Here is a 16,448-nt window from a genome sequence, read left to right as displayed (position 1 = left end):
TTTGTGGTCACCCATCATAGAAGGTAGCTACTGTAGCTACGTGGAGGAGGAAGCAGAAGTGGAGCAGGAGGAGCTATCAAGGATCAAGCACTCATTAAGGGTTAGAAATCCTTCTTGGGGACCAAGTCAAGATGGAAGGCTCAAATTGATGAAGCTTGATGAGATGGGATGAGAGTGAGGTAATTGCATGTTGGATTTTGCATTCGGTTTCCTCTTCTCTCTCTGGACGAACCGGTTTTTGATGTTGAAGAAGAAGAAGATTAGCTCGGTTGAACCGTTTCAACCTTGGAGACTTCCCCTTCTATAATAAGGGTGAACAGTCAAGGCTTGAAGCAAGGAGAAAAGAGTGAAAAGCACAGAGTTCTCATAGCTACCCAAGCTAACAGAAGTTCTTCTCCTTAAATGTTTTTCATGTTGTATTTTTCTGTTTAATTTTGTCTGTCTTGAGTCTCATAGAAAAATGCAAACAGTGAGGTTTGTAAGAAAAAGCCATAGAGCGAAAATGGCAGAGTATACAAAATTAAAAGAAAAAGCCATAGATGTCCTAGAGGTCTTTTGTACATCTGTGTTGTGTTTCATGATTCTGTGGAAATTCCCTTGCAAGTTGGGTTAGTACTTAGCAGTTGAAAACTTGGTAGGTGACCAAGTCAAGTTCAGGGTTGGGGATAGACTCTGGACTTATCCCGGATAGGAATGGTAGTTCCTAGGGAGAATTGGTGTTTGTAATCTGTTTGATTATAGTGAAATTTCATCATTGTTGTGATGGAGACTGGATGTAAGCTGCACTGCACTTAGCAGCTGAACCAGGATACTTCTTGGTGTGATTCTCTCTCTCTCTTCTACTCAATTTCTGAATTTATTCATAGGAGACAAAATTGAAAAATATCTCCTTACTGGTTACGAGACAAAAAGAAAATGTCTCTTGACTAGTGACGAGACAAAAAGCAGAAATATCTCCTAAAGCAGTTTAAAAGGGTAGCAAGAGTTACTCATCAAAAAGGGGCTAAGATTCAACCCCCCTTCTCTTAGCCACTGATAAACCATCAATCGAGACTGTCGCTATCCCGGTTGAGGCCATCTTTATCGCCAAGCAGGGCAGAGAAGGGTGGCGCGAACGGGAGAGAGAAAGGAGAGCTCTGCTGGAGCAAGTTGCTGGGTTGCTGCTGCCTTCCACAACACCGCGAGATAGAGCAAACCTTCTGTTCTTCCACTGTCATTGCGGTTGCCTCCGTTGCAGGTGGAGGAGGTGACTGGAGAAGAGATTGTTCTGTTCTGCTTCTGCTTTTGGTATTCTATTGTTTGCCGGAGTCTCTGGGGCCATGAATGTTGCTGCCAGAGTCGTCAGAATTGTTGCCGTCAAGAGCCACCACTGCTCTTCCTTTACCTTGAAGTGGTAGCTATGCTGCTGTTGTTGTTGAGATTACATTCGTGACATTGTCGTTAGAGTTGCTGCTGCTGTTAGAATTGAAGTTGTTGCCACTGGCTCGGTCCAAATTCTGCGCTCTTTCATTCCATTCTATTCCAACCTTCCTCGCCATTTAATTTGGCATTTTGGGTTCGGTCTCTTCGGTCCCTTGGGACCAAGTTGTGAGTAGTCTTTACATTTATAATTGGTTGGCTTTGCATCTATAATGATTTTATTTTGATATATGTTGCTTTGAACTTATAATTACACTTACATATTATTATAAAAGGATTTTAAATTAGATTGAATAATCGATTTATTAGAACTAAACATTTATCTTTGTTAAGTTCATTTTAATATACACATGAGACTATATGTTTTTATGAGGCTATATGCATGTTTGACGAAGTTTTATATTATTTTAAAATATTTGATTTTATTCGAATATGATTTTTTTGAAGCATTGAAGTATTTGTTGTTACTCACTTATTTTGAAATTGTGAAATATGTTTGAAATGCCTTAAGTTTGAGAAAATATAATTGAAAAGGATTTGGATGAAAAAGTATTATTTGATGTGATTTGATACATTATATGTTTGAAGACGGAAGAATTTGTTATATGTGAAATTATATGTTTTGAATTGGTTTGGGAGGCTCGTATTAGAAAAGCGTAGTTAACGGCGGTTATGACGTTAACCTAGATGCATCTGGCTCAGACCTCAGCTAGGAGGGGCGTTGCTAGCCTAACGTGTAGGCCACACGTTGGATCTGTTATTCCGTACGGACATACTAGAGGAAAGGGCTACCCATAGAGGTAGAGCCGCCCAAGTGTGGACTTTTGATTTGATTTCTGTATGAGAATTCCCTTATTGATTCACTTATTATTATCAACTATTATTTTTTAATTAAAAAATTACTTTAATAATAATGTTTATATAGTCTCATGTCGATTATAGATGTATTGTTTGGTTACTGAATTACAAAATTTACCTCATTTTTCTAAAAATATTTTTTAGAAACAAATACTTGATTATGTGAGATTTTTTCTTTAAGAGTAATGATTTGCACCGAGTACTTATTCTTTGTCGAGTTCTTAAATATTATATACTTCATATGTCACAGGTAGAATCCAACTACTCTTAATTATTTTAATTTTGTTAAAAATGCATAACTATTTATTTTAGAACTTGTAAAATATTTGTAATTTTTTGCCACAGGAGCACATGTAATGATGTATGTATTATGGAGTAGAGTTTCTGCAAAATTTATTACACATACATTAATACATACGTCTTAGAATGATTCACCTTATTGGTGAAAGCATAAAAAAGAAGTTGGATGATATATATATATATATGCATGTGCCTATGAGTCTCACGAAAAGAAATATGAAAAAAATGTTATTTATATACTAAAATTAACTATTAAAATTAGTTATTAATATATTTGTATATAAATATATGTGATTTAATTTATATTTTCAATGTGTATTTATATTCTAATATGTGTTTATATACCTGCTTTTGCAAAAGAAGCAGTGACATTGACATCCAATGCCTCACAGAAATCAATCATCATAGTCCATTTGACGCTCTAAAAACTCCAAGTTACCCACCCAAGGAAAGCATTTGTTTAGTAACCTCCTTTTAAGTGAGGGCAGTCACAGAAGACAGCACGTCGAAGACGAGGCATTGCACCATCTTTGGATATAAGATATCTAACATCCACCCTTATCATGATCAACACCTGAAGCTCCGGAAAACTCCCAGCAGTACCACAATCAAGAGTTTGTTCCGTACAATATCCAATTTTAAATTTTAAAACTTGAAGTCTTGGAACTCGTCCCAAGGTATTCATGTCTTTTGACTTGAAATACGCAAAGCGTGACAATGTAATCTTGGTAAGAGTTGACGGAAATGCAATTGTGTCTAATGGAACCCAATTAACCACAGAAAACATAAGCTTCAGCTTAATTAGTTTTTTCAGGCGATGTAGGCTCCTTAAGATTTCTTCTGCTGGTTCATGTTGGTCTAAAGCTATATGTAACCCGAGTGTTCTCAAGTTGGGAAAGTAATCATCACCTAGTAATCTCCCTAGTTTTGAATCGGCATACACATAGCATAGTGTTTGGAGATTCTGCATTTTATCTTGTACTTCTTGTTCATCTACTAACAATCTCACCAGAAATTCACAATGAAGATGTCTCAGTTGCTTTAACCCTCCAATTCTTAGGTCCTTCAAACTAGTGTACAATACATGTAATGTTTCCAAACTGTGAAAGTCACATAATCCATCTAATTTAACTTCCATTTTCAAGTACCGGAGGGGTGTCAAACTCTTCAAATACTCAGCACTTGTTGAAGAACTAACCCGAGCCCATTTCGAAAAAGATAGCACATTAACTCGGAGGTTTTCTGGAATATGCTGTGACCACCCTCGTGCATCTTCATAAAAAAATAGTGAATGAGTGGATTCTTTATTGCACGTCTCTAATGAACAGGTATAGGATCCTACTGTGCTAGGAAAGGACAATAGTCTACGAGCATTGTTAGTGTTGTTATCAGGGTTGTTGCTCTCTGATATGCATAGTTCCCGAAAGAGATCATGGATCTTACATGTTTTCACGCCTTTCCTATCACTGCTTCTCCTTGCTACTTGTACCAAATTACGATCCACCATCTCCCTCAAGTATTGCTCACCAATATCTTCAGGTTCTGGTGGTGCTTCTTTTGATCTTCTAGTTTGAATTGGCCCTATGAACCCTTCTGCAATCCATAGACGGATCAAGTCTCTCACCTGAATCTTTTCATCTTCAGGAAACACCCCAAGATATAGAAAGCAAGGCTTCATTTTGTTAGGCAAATCATCATAGCTAAACTTCAAAATCTCCATCATCTTCTTACCTTCTTTGTCTTCAGCAATAGACCAGTAAGGTAGCAGGTTCTTGATTCCTTCCCATGCATCCTTTGATCTGTCCCTCTTTGCAACAATCCCCGCTATGGTTATAAGTGTCCCAAACATCATCAAGGACTACCAAGTACTTTTTTCCTTCCAAACATTTTCTCACCTGCTTCAGCTCCTCCTCATCACTTCTTGAATCTTCATTTTTAGATTTGCATGTGGATGGCTTCAGACAATTGTGAGAAGGCTTTTAAAAACTTCCTTTTCTCTTAAATCCTTGGAAACAGTTGCTCAGGCACGGCAAGGATATATCGTCTTGACCTCATCGCTATTGTAGATCTTTCGAGCAAGTGTAGTCTTGCCTAACCCACCCATGCCAACAATGGAAACAACATTCTCAGGGGAACCTTCTTCCTTGAGCTGATTAATCACAATTTCAAAATCTTTCACCAATCCCACTACATTTTTTTCTTTCACAGTAGATCCACTTTCTTTGTAGATGTAATGCTTCATAACCATATTAAGACCATTATTTGACAAATGCTCATCTTCTAGCCCATTTTTATTTTTTGTTGTTATACTGATTCTACTACCAGGACCAAACCAATCAGTTCCTCCTGCTAGTGAATTCAGTTGTTGTATGCTATCAACATCATCCAAAACTCGAAGAACCCTTTTCTGGTCTAGTCTTTTTTTTATTTCAGAGGATCCTTTGAATGTACTTCCAATCTTAGTCTTTACCTTTCCTATCATCTCAGAAAGAAGGGTGATCTGTAGAATTTCTAGGCCAAAACCACTTTCATTTGTTTTCTCACTGACATTAGAAAGAAAACTTGCAGCTACAAAGTGAGGCCTAATCTTGTTATACAGCTCCGCAACAAATTTGCTTATTTCACGTTCTCCATGAATTACCAACATAAAAGAGGTAGCATGTGAATCAATCTGTGGAAGTGATTTTGCCTCTTCAAGTTCAGAATCACATCCAAGTGGACGATCAATATGCAGAGGCAAGGGAGGAAGTCTTTTTGTGACCTCTTCAACAATCTTGTCCATAACCATACCCCATGGTCCGCAAGCAACATACATACACATTTTCTTTGCATTTTAATTTGTCTTCTTTTATACAAGAATACGCAACAATCTAATCAATGGACGAGATCAAACGTCTTAAAGAAGTTTACCTAAGTCTCCGCCTTCAAGTTTATCTAAATCCCAAAATTTAGCTAAACTCCGGGGTTCGATTTTGGTGAATATATCATATGGTGGTAATATAAAACTAACAATCCATATATAAGCACGTAAGTATATAGTTTTGTTAAAAACTGAAAATTTTAAAAATCATGTACTGAAATTTATGATCGTTGATTATATATGATTGACTTTTACTGTATTATTTGCCTAGATTTCGGAGGAAACCTGTTTAAATAGCTTTGTCTACAAAATAAATTAAGTACTAAGGTAGAGAAAATCAAGATTTTACGTGTAATAAAAAAAGTAAATTAAGTATGTAAATAAGATTTGAATCGTAAAATCGCCAGATGTAGTATAAATTTTATAAAATCGATTGAATCATTTTAATAGTTAAATCGAGATTCTAGCTACTATGATAACTACTCACGTAAGTTGACTGATGTTTTGTCCATATATGGTGCCAACTGCAGACAAAGCAGACCTCCATGCTTCCACTCTGTGCTTGTATCTTCCTTTTTCTTGATCAATCATGGCTGTTCTATAACTTTTCTTCTGATACTGCACATCTGATCGTAGCACATGGAAATAGATTGGTAACACCGGTCGCGTTTTTCCGTTGTTGGAACACTCCATGATCTTGACGAGTTCATCAAGGCACCACCGAGAAGTTGGATACTTGTCACAGAGTACAAGAATTGACATCCTTGATCTTTCAATTGCTTCAACAAGAGAACCTTCCAGCTCCTCCCCTGTTTTCAGCCCCTCGGTATCTCTGAAGGTCTCGATTCTTGCTTTGATCAAAGCATGATAGAGTGTGTTTGTGAATTCGAATCTTGTGTAACCTCTAAAGCTCAGGAAGACATCATACTCGAAATGTGATGATGAACTTGCTATGGTAACAGTCTTTGGAAGGTTTCAATTGCAATAATAATCGAGATTCAAGAATCAACAAAATAGAGATGGAAATGGACAGGTTTCTTTCTTTGTAGTTGCTGATTCTAAATATTTTAATGCAAATTGAACTTATATTACTATTTAGATGATTATATAACAGAATTGCTGCCGTCCATCAATGCTTTCCTTGGACAGTATATATATTTTATTTGATTTTTGCACTCCTCTGATTTTGTTCTTAAGATTATTAAATGTTCATCGAATTGCACATAATGTATATTTTTCTTCTTTGGCAATCTAAATCCATAACTAATCATTATAAATTATATGTACTTTTTTTTAATGTATATTTTGTATTTTAATATGTATTCTACTTTAGAGAGTGATTTTTGATAGCAAATTTTAACATACATCTAGCATAGTTGATGAATGACATATATTTGTTATAAAAAACTTTGGTCATGACAATTGCTTTTTCACCAGCAATTTTATTATATTAATTACTATATTATTAAACTCTTGATATCAGACTTAACCAACCTTAACTTGTCTTTTAGCATCGCCAGCATTCTTTATACATATATAAAAGAAATTATTATTTTTCAGTATGCATCATTAATTTGATATAATAAGAATATTACAATAAATACAAAAAAAAGTTGACCTCATCATCTTCTGCTTTAGCTCCTCTTCACTGTTTGAATCTTCATGTTCAGACAGTTGAGAAGGTTCTTGTAAACTTCTTTTTCTCTGTAGTCCTTAGAAACAGTTGCCCATGCATGACAAGGGAATAGCTTCTTCACCTCATAGCTATTATAGATCTTTGAGCAAGGGTAGTCTTGCCTAATCCACCCATGCCAACAATGGAAACAACGTTCCTAGGGAATCTTCTTCCATCAGTTGCTTAATCACATCATTCAAATCTTTCTTCAATGACAATAAGATACTCATTAGCTAATTCTTTTAATCAAGTTGGATTGCTCCAATAGTTAGCTCACTGGTCCGCTTAATCAAGTATTTTGTTAGTAACGCTCTACGCTAATAACATGAATTCACCTCGTATTTATTTATAACATAAAAGAAATTACATGCCATTTCACATCTTTAACAGAACATGCACAATGTAAAAGCGAATCATAATACACATGTTCATTTTCGAGGAATTACAATACGAAAATAAGTGCTAAAAGTGTCATTCGCAGTAAAAACAAACCACTTTATTCAAAAAAAAGAAAGAAAAACAGTGCAATATTAGAGGATCACACTCCATTACAACACAATATAAGACTGCAAGAGCACATGTAATGAGATGTATTATGGACGAAAGTTCTGCACAAATTGAACATAATTACATACACGTTAGAATGATTCATCTTATTGGTAGAAGCATAAAAAGGAAGTTGCATGAAAAGGCAATTAATTAAAGGTTTAATTATTCTGTTAGTTCATATAGTTTTACTAAATTTTTAATTAGATTTTTATATATATATTTTTTCAATTGGTCCTTCTATTGTTTTTAATTTTGTAATTAGATCTTTTCTAGTGTAAAAACTATTAGAGTTAACTAAATATCTTTTCGTAAATTGAAGATATTCATAATTTAAAATTTAATTAAAATTTTGATGTATGTATTTTGAAAAAAATATTTTGTTAATTTTAATATTTTTAACATAAAAATAATCTAATTACAAAATTAAAAGCATTGTAGATATTCAATTATAAAAACTATCACTATAATTAAATTTTAATTAGATAGCATATGAGTCTTAGTAAAAGACATTGACATCCAATACCTCACAGAAATCAATCATCAAAATCATCATCATCCTCATCATCATCTTCTTCAAAATCCTCGTCGTCATGTGGCGTAAAATGCAAGTTACAACCCAAGGAACGCATTTGTTCAGGAAGGTCCTTCAACTCCAAGCCAGGGCAGCCATGGAAGACCGCACGTCGAAGGCAAGGCATGGCACCATCTTCTAAGGTAAGACATTTGACACACACAGATATCATGATAAACACTTGAAGCTGCAGAAAGCTCCTATCAGTACCACAATTAAGGATTTTTTCGATACAACGTACATCATGGAATTTTAAAATCTTAAGGCCGGGAATTCGTCCCAATGCATTCATGTCTTCGGACTTCAAACCATCAAAAAATGATATGGTAAGCTTGCTAAGATTTGACGGAAATGCAATTTTATCAACTGGAATTGGAAACGGTTCAGAGACCGGGAGCTCCAGTTTGAGTTTCTGTAGATTGCTTAGGCAGTGTAAACTACTAAAAGTTTTTTCTGCTGAATGTCTTCCTTCTTCAGTTACACATAAACCCAGTGTTCTTAAGTTGGGAAAGTAGCCATTGTCGAGTAAGGACCCTAGTTGTGAATCAACATGCACATAAAGTAGGGTTTGGAGATTCTGCATTTTGTTTTTTACCCCATCTTCATCTACTAATAAACACACTTCACATTCTCTTCGAAAATGTCTGAGTTGCTTTAACCCCCCAATACTTAGGTCCTTGGGAGTTCCATCGTTCATTATATGTAATGTTTGTATGCTCTGAAGCTTACTTACCCCATTTGGGTAAAAAATATCTATTTTCAAGAACTTGAAACTTTTCAACTCCTTCAAATTCTCAACATTCTTTTCATTAGTTAGATCATCAATCCATCCTTCAAAATATAGCACATTAACTCGATAGTCTTCTGGAATATGATGTGACCATCCCTTGGCATCTCCATAAATGAACAAGGAATAAGTGCATGATTGATGACATGTTACTGAACATGCATAGGATCCTATATCCCTTGGAAATGACAACCTACGAGCATTGTTACTGTTACTCTCTGAAATACACAATTCCCGAATGAGATCATGGATCTTACAAGTTTTGACGCCTTTCCCGTCACTCCTCCTACTGGCCACTTGTACCAAGTTACGATCCACTAGTTCCTTCAAGTATTGCTCACCAATATCTTCAGGTTCTGGTGCTACTTTTGATCTTCCACTCTGGATTGGCTCTATCAACCTTTCTGCTATCCATACTTCGATTAAATCTCTCACCCGAATCTCTATATCTTCAGGAAACACCCCAAGATATAGGAAGCATGGCTTCATTTTCTCAGACAGATCATCGTAGCTAAGCTTCAATATCTCCATCATCTTCTTACCTTCCTTGTCTTCAGCAACAGACCAGTAAGGGAGCAGGCTCTTGATTTCTTCCCATGCATCTTCTGATCTCTCCCTCTTCGCTACAATCCCCGCTATGGTTTTGATAGCCAATGGAAAACCATTGCAACTTTGGGCAATTGATCTACCAATACGTTGTAGATCCCGAGGACACTTTTTGCTGCAGAATACCTCATTGCAAAACAGTTTCCAACTTTCTTTTTTATCCAAAAAGGAAAGCCTGTGATGAGGCTTCTTTGACTCTGAAACGTTGGCCACCCGATCGTCGCGGGTAGTTAGTAGTATCATGCTTCCATTGTTGTTTTTAGGGAAACAACCCTTTAGAGCACCCCATGCGTTGTTAGTGTCCCAAACATCGTCAAGGACTACCAAGTACTTTTTTCCATTCAAATATTTCCTCACCTTCTCCTTTAGCTCCTCTTCACTACTTGAATCTTTATGTTTAGATTTGGATGTTAAGTTGAGAAGGCTTCTAAAAACTTCCTTTCCTCTGAAATCTCTGGAAACAGTTGCCCATGCTCGACAAGAGAATAGCTTCTTCACCTCATTGCTATCAAAAATCTTTCGAGCAAGAGTAGTCTTTCCTAACCCACCCATGCCAACAATGGAAACAACATTACCAGGAGAGTTTGCTTCCTTGAGTTGATTAATCACAACTTCAAAATCTTTCTCCAATCCCACTATATTTTCTTCCTTCCTAGTAGAACTACTTCCTTCGGTGAAGTAATATTTCTTAACCTCAACACCATTATTTGACATATGATCATCTAGCACATGTTCATATCTTGTTGTTATGATGATCCTACTACCGGGACCAAACCAATCAGTTCCTCCCGCTAGTGAATTCAGTTGTTGTATACTGTCAACATCATCCAAAACTAGAAGAACTCTTTTTTGGCCCAGTCTTCGTTTAATTTCAGAGGATCCTTTGAATGTGCTTCCGATCTTAGTCTTGACCACCTCTCCCATCTCAGAAAGAAGAGTTTCTTGTAGATGTTCTAGGCCACCACCACTTTCATTTGTTTTCTCACTGATATTAGAAAGAAAACTTGCAATTACAAAGTGAGGCCTAATCTTGTTATACAACTCCGCAACAAATTTGCTTATTTCATCACCATCTCCATGAATTCCCAGCATCAAACAAGGAGCATGAGAACCAATCTCTAAAAGTAATTCCGCCAGTTTAAGTTCAGAATCACATCCAAGGGGACGATCAATATGCAGAGGCAAGGGAGGAAGTCTTTTTGTGACCCTTTCAACAATCTTGTCAATAGCCTCACTCCATGGTCTGCTCTGAAGTCCTTGGGAGTTTCATCGTCCATTATATGTAATGTTTGTATGCTCTGAAGCTTACTTAGCTCATTTGGGTAAAAAATATCTATTTTCAAGAACTTGACACTTTTCAACTCCTTCAAATTCTCAACATTCTTTTCATCAGTTAGATGACTTAGATCATCAATCCATCCTTCAAAATATAGCACATTAACTCGACAGTCTTGTGGAATATGATGTGACCACCCCTTGACATCTCCATAAATGAACAAGGAATAAGTGCATGATTGATGACATGTTACTGAACATGCATAGGATCCTATATCCCTTGGAAAGGACAACCTACGAGCATTATTGTTACCGTTATGAGGGCTGTTACTCTCTGAAATACACAATTCCCGAATAAGATCGTGGATCTTACAAGTTTTGACGCCTTTCCCGTCACTCCTCCTACTGGCCACTTGTACCAAGTTACGATCCACTAGTTCCTTCAAGTATTGCTCACCAATATCTTCAGGTTCTGGTGCTACTTTTGATCTTCCACTCTGGATTGGCTCTATCAACCTTTCTGCTATCCATACTTCGATTAAGTCTCTCACCCGAATCTCTACATCTTCAGGAAACACCCCAAGATATAAGAAGCATGGCTTCATTTTCTCAGACAGATCATCATAGCTAAGCTTCAATATCTCCATCATCTTCTTACCTTCCTTGTCTTCAGCAACACACCAATGAGGGAGCAGATTCTTGATTTTTTTCCATTCATCCTCTGATCTCTCCCTCTTTGCTACAATCCCGGCTGTAGTTTTGATAGCCAATGGTAAACCCTTGCAACCTTCAGCAATTGATTTAGCAATAGGCTCTAAATCAGGAGGACACTCTTCTCCACCAAACACCTCGTTGTAAATCAATTCCCAACTTTCTTCTTCATTCAAGAGGAGAAGTTTGTGGTGGGGCTCCTTTGACCTTGCATAGTTTGCCACCTGATCATTTCGTGTAGTCACCAATACCCTGCTCCCATTGTTCTTATTTGGGAGAACATAATCCTTCAGCTTGTCCCACACTTGAATGTCCCACACATCATCGAGTACTACCAAGTACTTTCTCCTTTTCTCATTCAAACATTTTCTTACCTCGGACTTCAACTCTTCTTCGTTTTCAGGTATAGGCTTAGATGGCATCAGACAACGAAAAAGGCTCGAGAAAACTTCCTTTTCTCTGTAATCTTTGGAAACAGTTGCCCATGCACGCAAAGGGAATACCTCCCTCACCACTTTGCTACCATAGATCTTTTGGGCAAGAGTAGTCTTTCCTGACCCACCCATACCAACAATGGAAACAACATTCCTCCTCTTTGAATCTTCTTCCCTCAATTGATTAATTACATCTATGAAATCTTTTACAAATCCCACTACATGCTTTTCCTTCACTATCCCATCGCTGCCAACGATTTCACCTTCACGAATGCAATGTGTCTCAAGCTCAACACCATTCATTACAGGAGAATAATTCTGAAAGAGATCTTTGTTTTCTGTTGTTATGATGATCCTACTACCAGGACCAAACCAATCAACTATTCCCATTCCCGCTAGCAACTCCAAATGCTCTTCACTATCAACTCCTTCCAGAACCAGAAGCACTCTTTTATGCTGCAGCTCCTCCTTGGTCTCTACAACCATATCAGAAAGAAGCTCCTTTTTAAGATATTCCAAGCCATCATCAACGGTGTTTTTCATTAACTGTTTACCAACATCAACAACAAAACTTGCCGCTCTGAACTCATCTTTGATCTTATAGTATAGCTCAAATGCAAATGTTGTTATGTAACTCTTTTCTCTTTGATCTTCATAAATTCCCACCACACGTACAGTGTCACGAGATTCTAGGTTCAAAAGTGATTCGACCACTTCAAATTGAAAATCAAATCTATTTAATTTTTGCTTGATCTCTAGAAGTTTTGCAGAGACTTGTTCAGCAATCTTGCCAATGATCTCGGTTTCATACTTCCTACAAATCAACAACACAATATTAATATATTTTACGATTATTTACATTAATATATATAATGTATTTTATAATAAGGAAAAGTCTAGAGAGACAGCAGATTTATTAAAATTTGGCCAGCACTTAGCCAACAAAATAAAAATGAGTGATTCTTCACTATTAGATAAAATCTCACACCATTAAATATATGATTGATAGCTAATTGATGGCTACTACTCACAAAATTTGCTGTCCCTAACACTCCTCATTAAATTATAAAATTCAGGTATTAGTTAAATACATGAGAGTGTATTATTTTTTATTTTTATCATATTTAAATTATAATATCTTTATTTATTTTTGTAGATGATAAATTAAAATGTGATAAATCTAATTAAATTATTCATAGTAAAAGAAAATAATATATCTATATATTAATATTTTAATATACAAATTTTACAATCATCTTTTTATATATAATTTTAATAGAAGACATCAACTGTAATCGATGAATAATATGCAATATATATAATTAATAGTTTATTATATAGAGATTATAATTTATTTATATAAAATTATTTATTATGTTTATATTATTTGAGTCAATTTATAAACTTACTTTTAGACTTTTAGTCCTAAATTGATAGCCACCATCAATTAATTTGTTAGTTAATTAAAACTGAGGAATATTGAGGAGCTATGTTTTTTAAGATTAGACAAATTTTTATTAAAATTGTTTTATTTATTTTAAATTATAAATTATAAAGTTTAATACCAAACTCCAAATTATAAATCGTAAACCTCAGATTTTTCAAAAACAAAAAAATTTAAAAAAAAAAAACTAATATTAATTAACTAAATTGATTTAAAAACAAAAAACTCACTCTTCATGCTTCTCTTGAACGTGTTGTCCGCTCAGCCCGCAAGCGGTAGATAAAGCCAACTTCCACGCTTCCGCCTTGTCTTTGCCTTCTCTCTTTTCATGTTTCTGCATGGCTTCCTTAGATTTGGTGCTAATCTGATGTCTCACTTCTGCGGGCGTCACGTGATAAAAAACTGGGAAAACGGGGCGTTTTGTTCCATTGTTGGAGTACTTGAGCATCTGTTCTAGTTCCAGGAGGCACCATGAGGAAGATACATAGTTTTCACTCATCACAACAATATGAATCCTTGATCTTTTAATTGCTTCCATCAGAGTAGGTTTAATTGCCTCACCTAGTTCCAGACCCGGATCATCCCTGAATACTTGGAGTTTTTTTACATCGGCCAGGCCATGATAGAGATAATCTGTGAATAAGAACCTTGTGTCCTCGCCTCTAAAGTTCAGAAAAACATCGTACATGCCTCCTTCTGATAAGGATGACATCGCCCACAACCACGGGGCCGGCGACAAAGACGACGAGGATGCGCCAGCCTGTCCATCATCGGCCATGATGTGGTATCAACAATGAATTGAAGGAAGCTAAGGAAGCAGGTGAAGTTGAATTATAACTCAGTGTATATAGCATATGCTGCCAAGTTTCTTGGTCAATGATGATATAGTTGGTGGTGACATTCGAATATACTAATATTATTTTAAATCTTATTGTTTAATTTAGTTAAACTTAATTTATAAAAAGACTTAGATGTATAGGATTCCTTATTATTTATTTGCTAGATGCAGTACTATGATGAATGAATGATATATATAGATTTGTTATAAAAAGACCTTGGCGATAAAAAATTGCATTATTGGACTCTTGTAATGCATATCATCGATCTTAATTAGACCACAAACAAGAAACAAAAAACTCACTTTTTAACGTCCTCGTTAGTTGACGGCATAATTATATATGGGTAATATTATAATAATGATATTTGTGTACAAAGTTTTAATTTTCTTAAATAAAAAAACAAAATTATTTCTATCTAGATGTTGTATTCTAATATAGAAAAAAGAAAAACGCGTCAGGCTGCAGGTCATCCTGTTAACTTGATAGAACATATATAATAGGATAATTATTAATTAGAGAGAGAGAGAGAGAGAGAGGGAGTAAGTAGCTATTTCAGTGTTAGTTAATTAGTACTAGTAATGCAAAAGATAGTATAAGGAATAGGGATGACATACACTATTGTCATAAAAAAATTTGAATAATCAAATTCTGTAAATCTTGATTCGGTAGGAGGTTTTTTCTCTTTTACTTGAAATAACAAAGGAAATTGTTCTTAATTCTCAAGTCATAATTCATCTTTTTTCTTATCCAGAATACGCAATGTTTCTAACTTGTCAAGTGTAGGTAACCAGTTTGTGGTAAAGCTAAGGCGTACCCTGAGGTATCTTAGGTGGAGCAACTTCTTGATATTTTCCTAATTCAATTGATTTACAAAATAAAAAGCAAGTAACTCGTAATTCAGCCCATCCCAAAAATTTAAATGTCATTTGTCAGTTTAGATAATTTGATATAAGGTAAAATATGATTTGATCCAATAGATCGGAGTTATTTTTAGATGGTTTATAGTTGTGGCAAATGAATCTATGTTATGCTGGAATTTAATCGAGTCTGAGCTTATGTTCAGCTCTTTATATAGCAAATAAGAAATAAGATTATGTATCAAGCTTTGAAATTTAATTCTTACGTATTTGCAGTGGTTTGGATCTGAATTACGGAGGTTGTAGATTGGATTCAATTGTTTTCTTTATCAGATTTTGGTGAGAGCTAAATCGCAATCTATGAACTTTTTGGTTATATTCATATCTGATCTTTGTTAGCTATATCAGAATATGCCGGCATAGATTAGTGTAATGACTCACATTCAGTAATGATATTTGTCATTGTCCTAATACAGAGCAATGTTTTTTGGGGTCAAGAAAAACTTATATATATCAAAAGTAGACAGACATATGATGGAGTGATTTGGAATCTTAGCCATGATCAAGGATTTAACGCTATACACTAATATGAATTCATCTCATGTATTATGTATAACATGGAAGAAATTACATGTCATTCAAACCTTCAACAGAACATGCACAACGTAAAAGGGAATCACAATACAAATGTGTTTGAGGAATTACAATACCAAAATAGTACTAACAAGTGTCACTCAAAATAAAAACAAGCACTTTATTCAAATAAAAGAAAGAAAAGAAAAACAGTGCAATCACACTCCATTACAATACAGTGAGGCTGCAGGACCACATGTAATGATATGTATTATGGAGGAGAGTTCTTGTCATGGCCCAAAATGAGCCATGATCGGCGTTTAGGAAAATAATCCCCAAGCAAGCCTAATCGACTCAAATATAAGTTGAATAAGAAAATTACAAATATTTGAAATAAATTTACAATGTTTAAAATGAATAATTACATATTTTTAACAAACAAAAAATAAAACAAATATGAGTGGATCCTGCCTGTGACATATGGAGCATACAACGTCTAGGAACTCAACAAGGAACAAATACCTATTGTAGATCATAATTCTTGGATAGAGAGCTCACATATTCAAGTATTTATTCCTGAAAAATATTTTTAGAAAAACGGAATGAGTTTTGCAACTCAGTGACTAGACAATACATTTATAATCCACATGAGACCATATAACATTATTATTAAAGTAATTTCTTAATTAG

The 16,448-nt window shown here is 35.3% G+C and overlaps 2 protein-coding genes and 1 pseudogene across 2 annotated transcripts; all 3 read right to left on the bottom strand.

The window, feature by feature from the left end:
* Positions 1 to 2,972: 2,972 nt before the first annotated feature.
* Positions 2,973 to 5,398, bottom strand: LOC148569580 (putative disease resistance RPP13-like protein 3; annotated as a pseudogene).
* Positions 5,399 to 5,920: 522 nt separating this feature from the next.
* On the bottom strand, positions 5,921 to 6,811 carry LOC148569579 (TMV resistance protein N-like). Its single transcript, XM_088485125.1, has 2 exons — positions 6,803 to 6,811; positions 5,921 to 6,400 (listed from the first exon to the last, which is right to left on the bottom strand). The coding sequence occupies exons 1-2, from the start codon at positions 6,809 to 6,811 to the stop codon at positions 5,921 to 5,923; spliced, it is 489 nt and encodes a 162-aa protein (XP_088341251.1).
* Positions 6,812 to 8,194: 1,383 nt separating this feature from the next.
* Positions 8,195 to 14,379, bottom strand: LOC107637432 (disease resistance protein RPP13-like). Its single transcript, XM_088483289.1, has 3 exons — positions 13,720 to 14,379; positions 11,232 to 12,859; positions 8,195 to 9,237 (listed from the first exon to the last, which is right to left on the bottom strand). The coding sequence occupies exons 1-3, from the start codon at positions 14,265 to 14,267 to the stop codon at positions 8,195 to 8,197; spliced, it is 3,219 nt and encodes a 1,072-aa protein (XP_088339415.1). The 5' UTR covers positions 14,268 to 14,379.
* Between the last annotated feature and the right edge of the window lie 2,069 nt (positions 14,380 to 16,448).

This window comes from Arachis ipaensis, chromosome B4 (assembly GCF_059453495.1).
Source record: "Arachis ipaensis isolate K30076 ecotype BB chromosome B4, ASM5945349v1, whole genome shotgun sequence".
NCBI classification, from domain to species: Eukaryota; Viridiplantae; Streptophyta; class Magnoliopsida; order Fabales; family Fabaceae; genus Arachis; species Arachis ipaensis.
Note: the sequence above shows the minus strand (reverse complement) of the source record. Positions and strands in the feature narration are given on the sequence as shown.

What these genes read in the sequence shown, in the direction of transcription:
- LOC107637432 (XM_088483289.1), bottom strand. Translation starts at nt 14,267, where the DNA reads ATGGCCGATGATGGACAGGCTGGCGCATCCTCGTCGTCTTTGTCGCCG. An exon ending in GTTCAAGAGAAGCATGAAGA is followed by an intron (nt 12,860 to 13,719) that starts GTGAGTTTTTTG and finishes GTTGATTTGTAG; the next exon opens with GAAGTATGAAACCGAGATCA. An exon ending in GGAATTGTGTATTTCAGAGA is followed by an intron (nt 9,238 to 11,231) that starts GTAACAGCCCTC and finishes TGTGTATTTCAG; the next exon opens with AGAGTAACAGTAACAATGCT.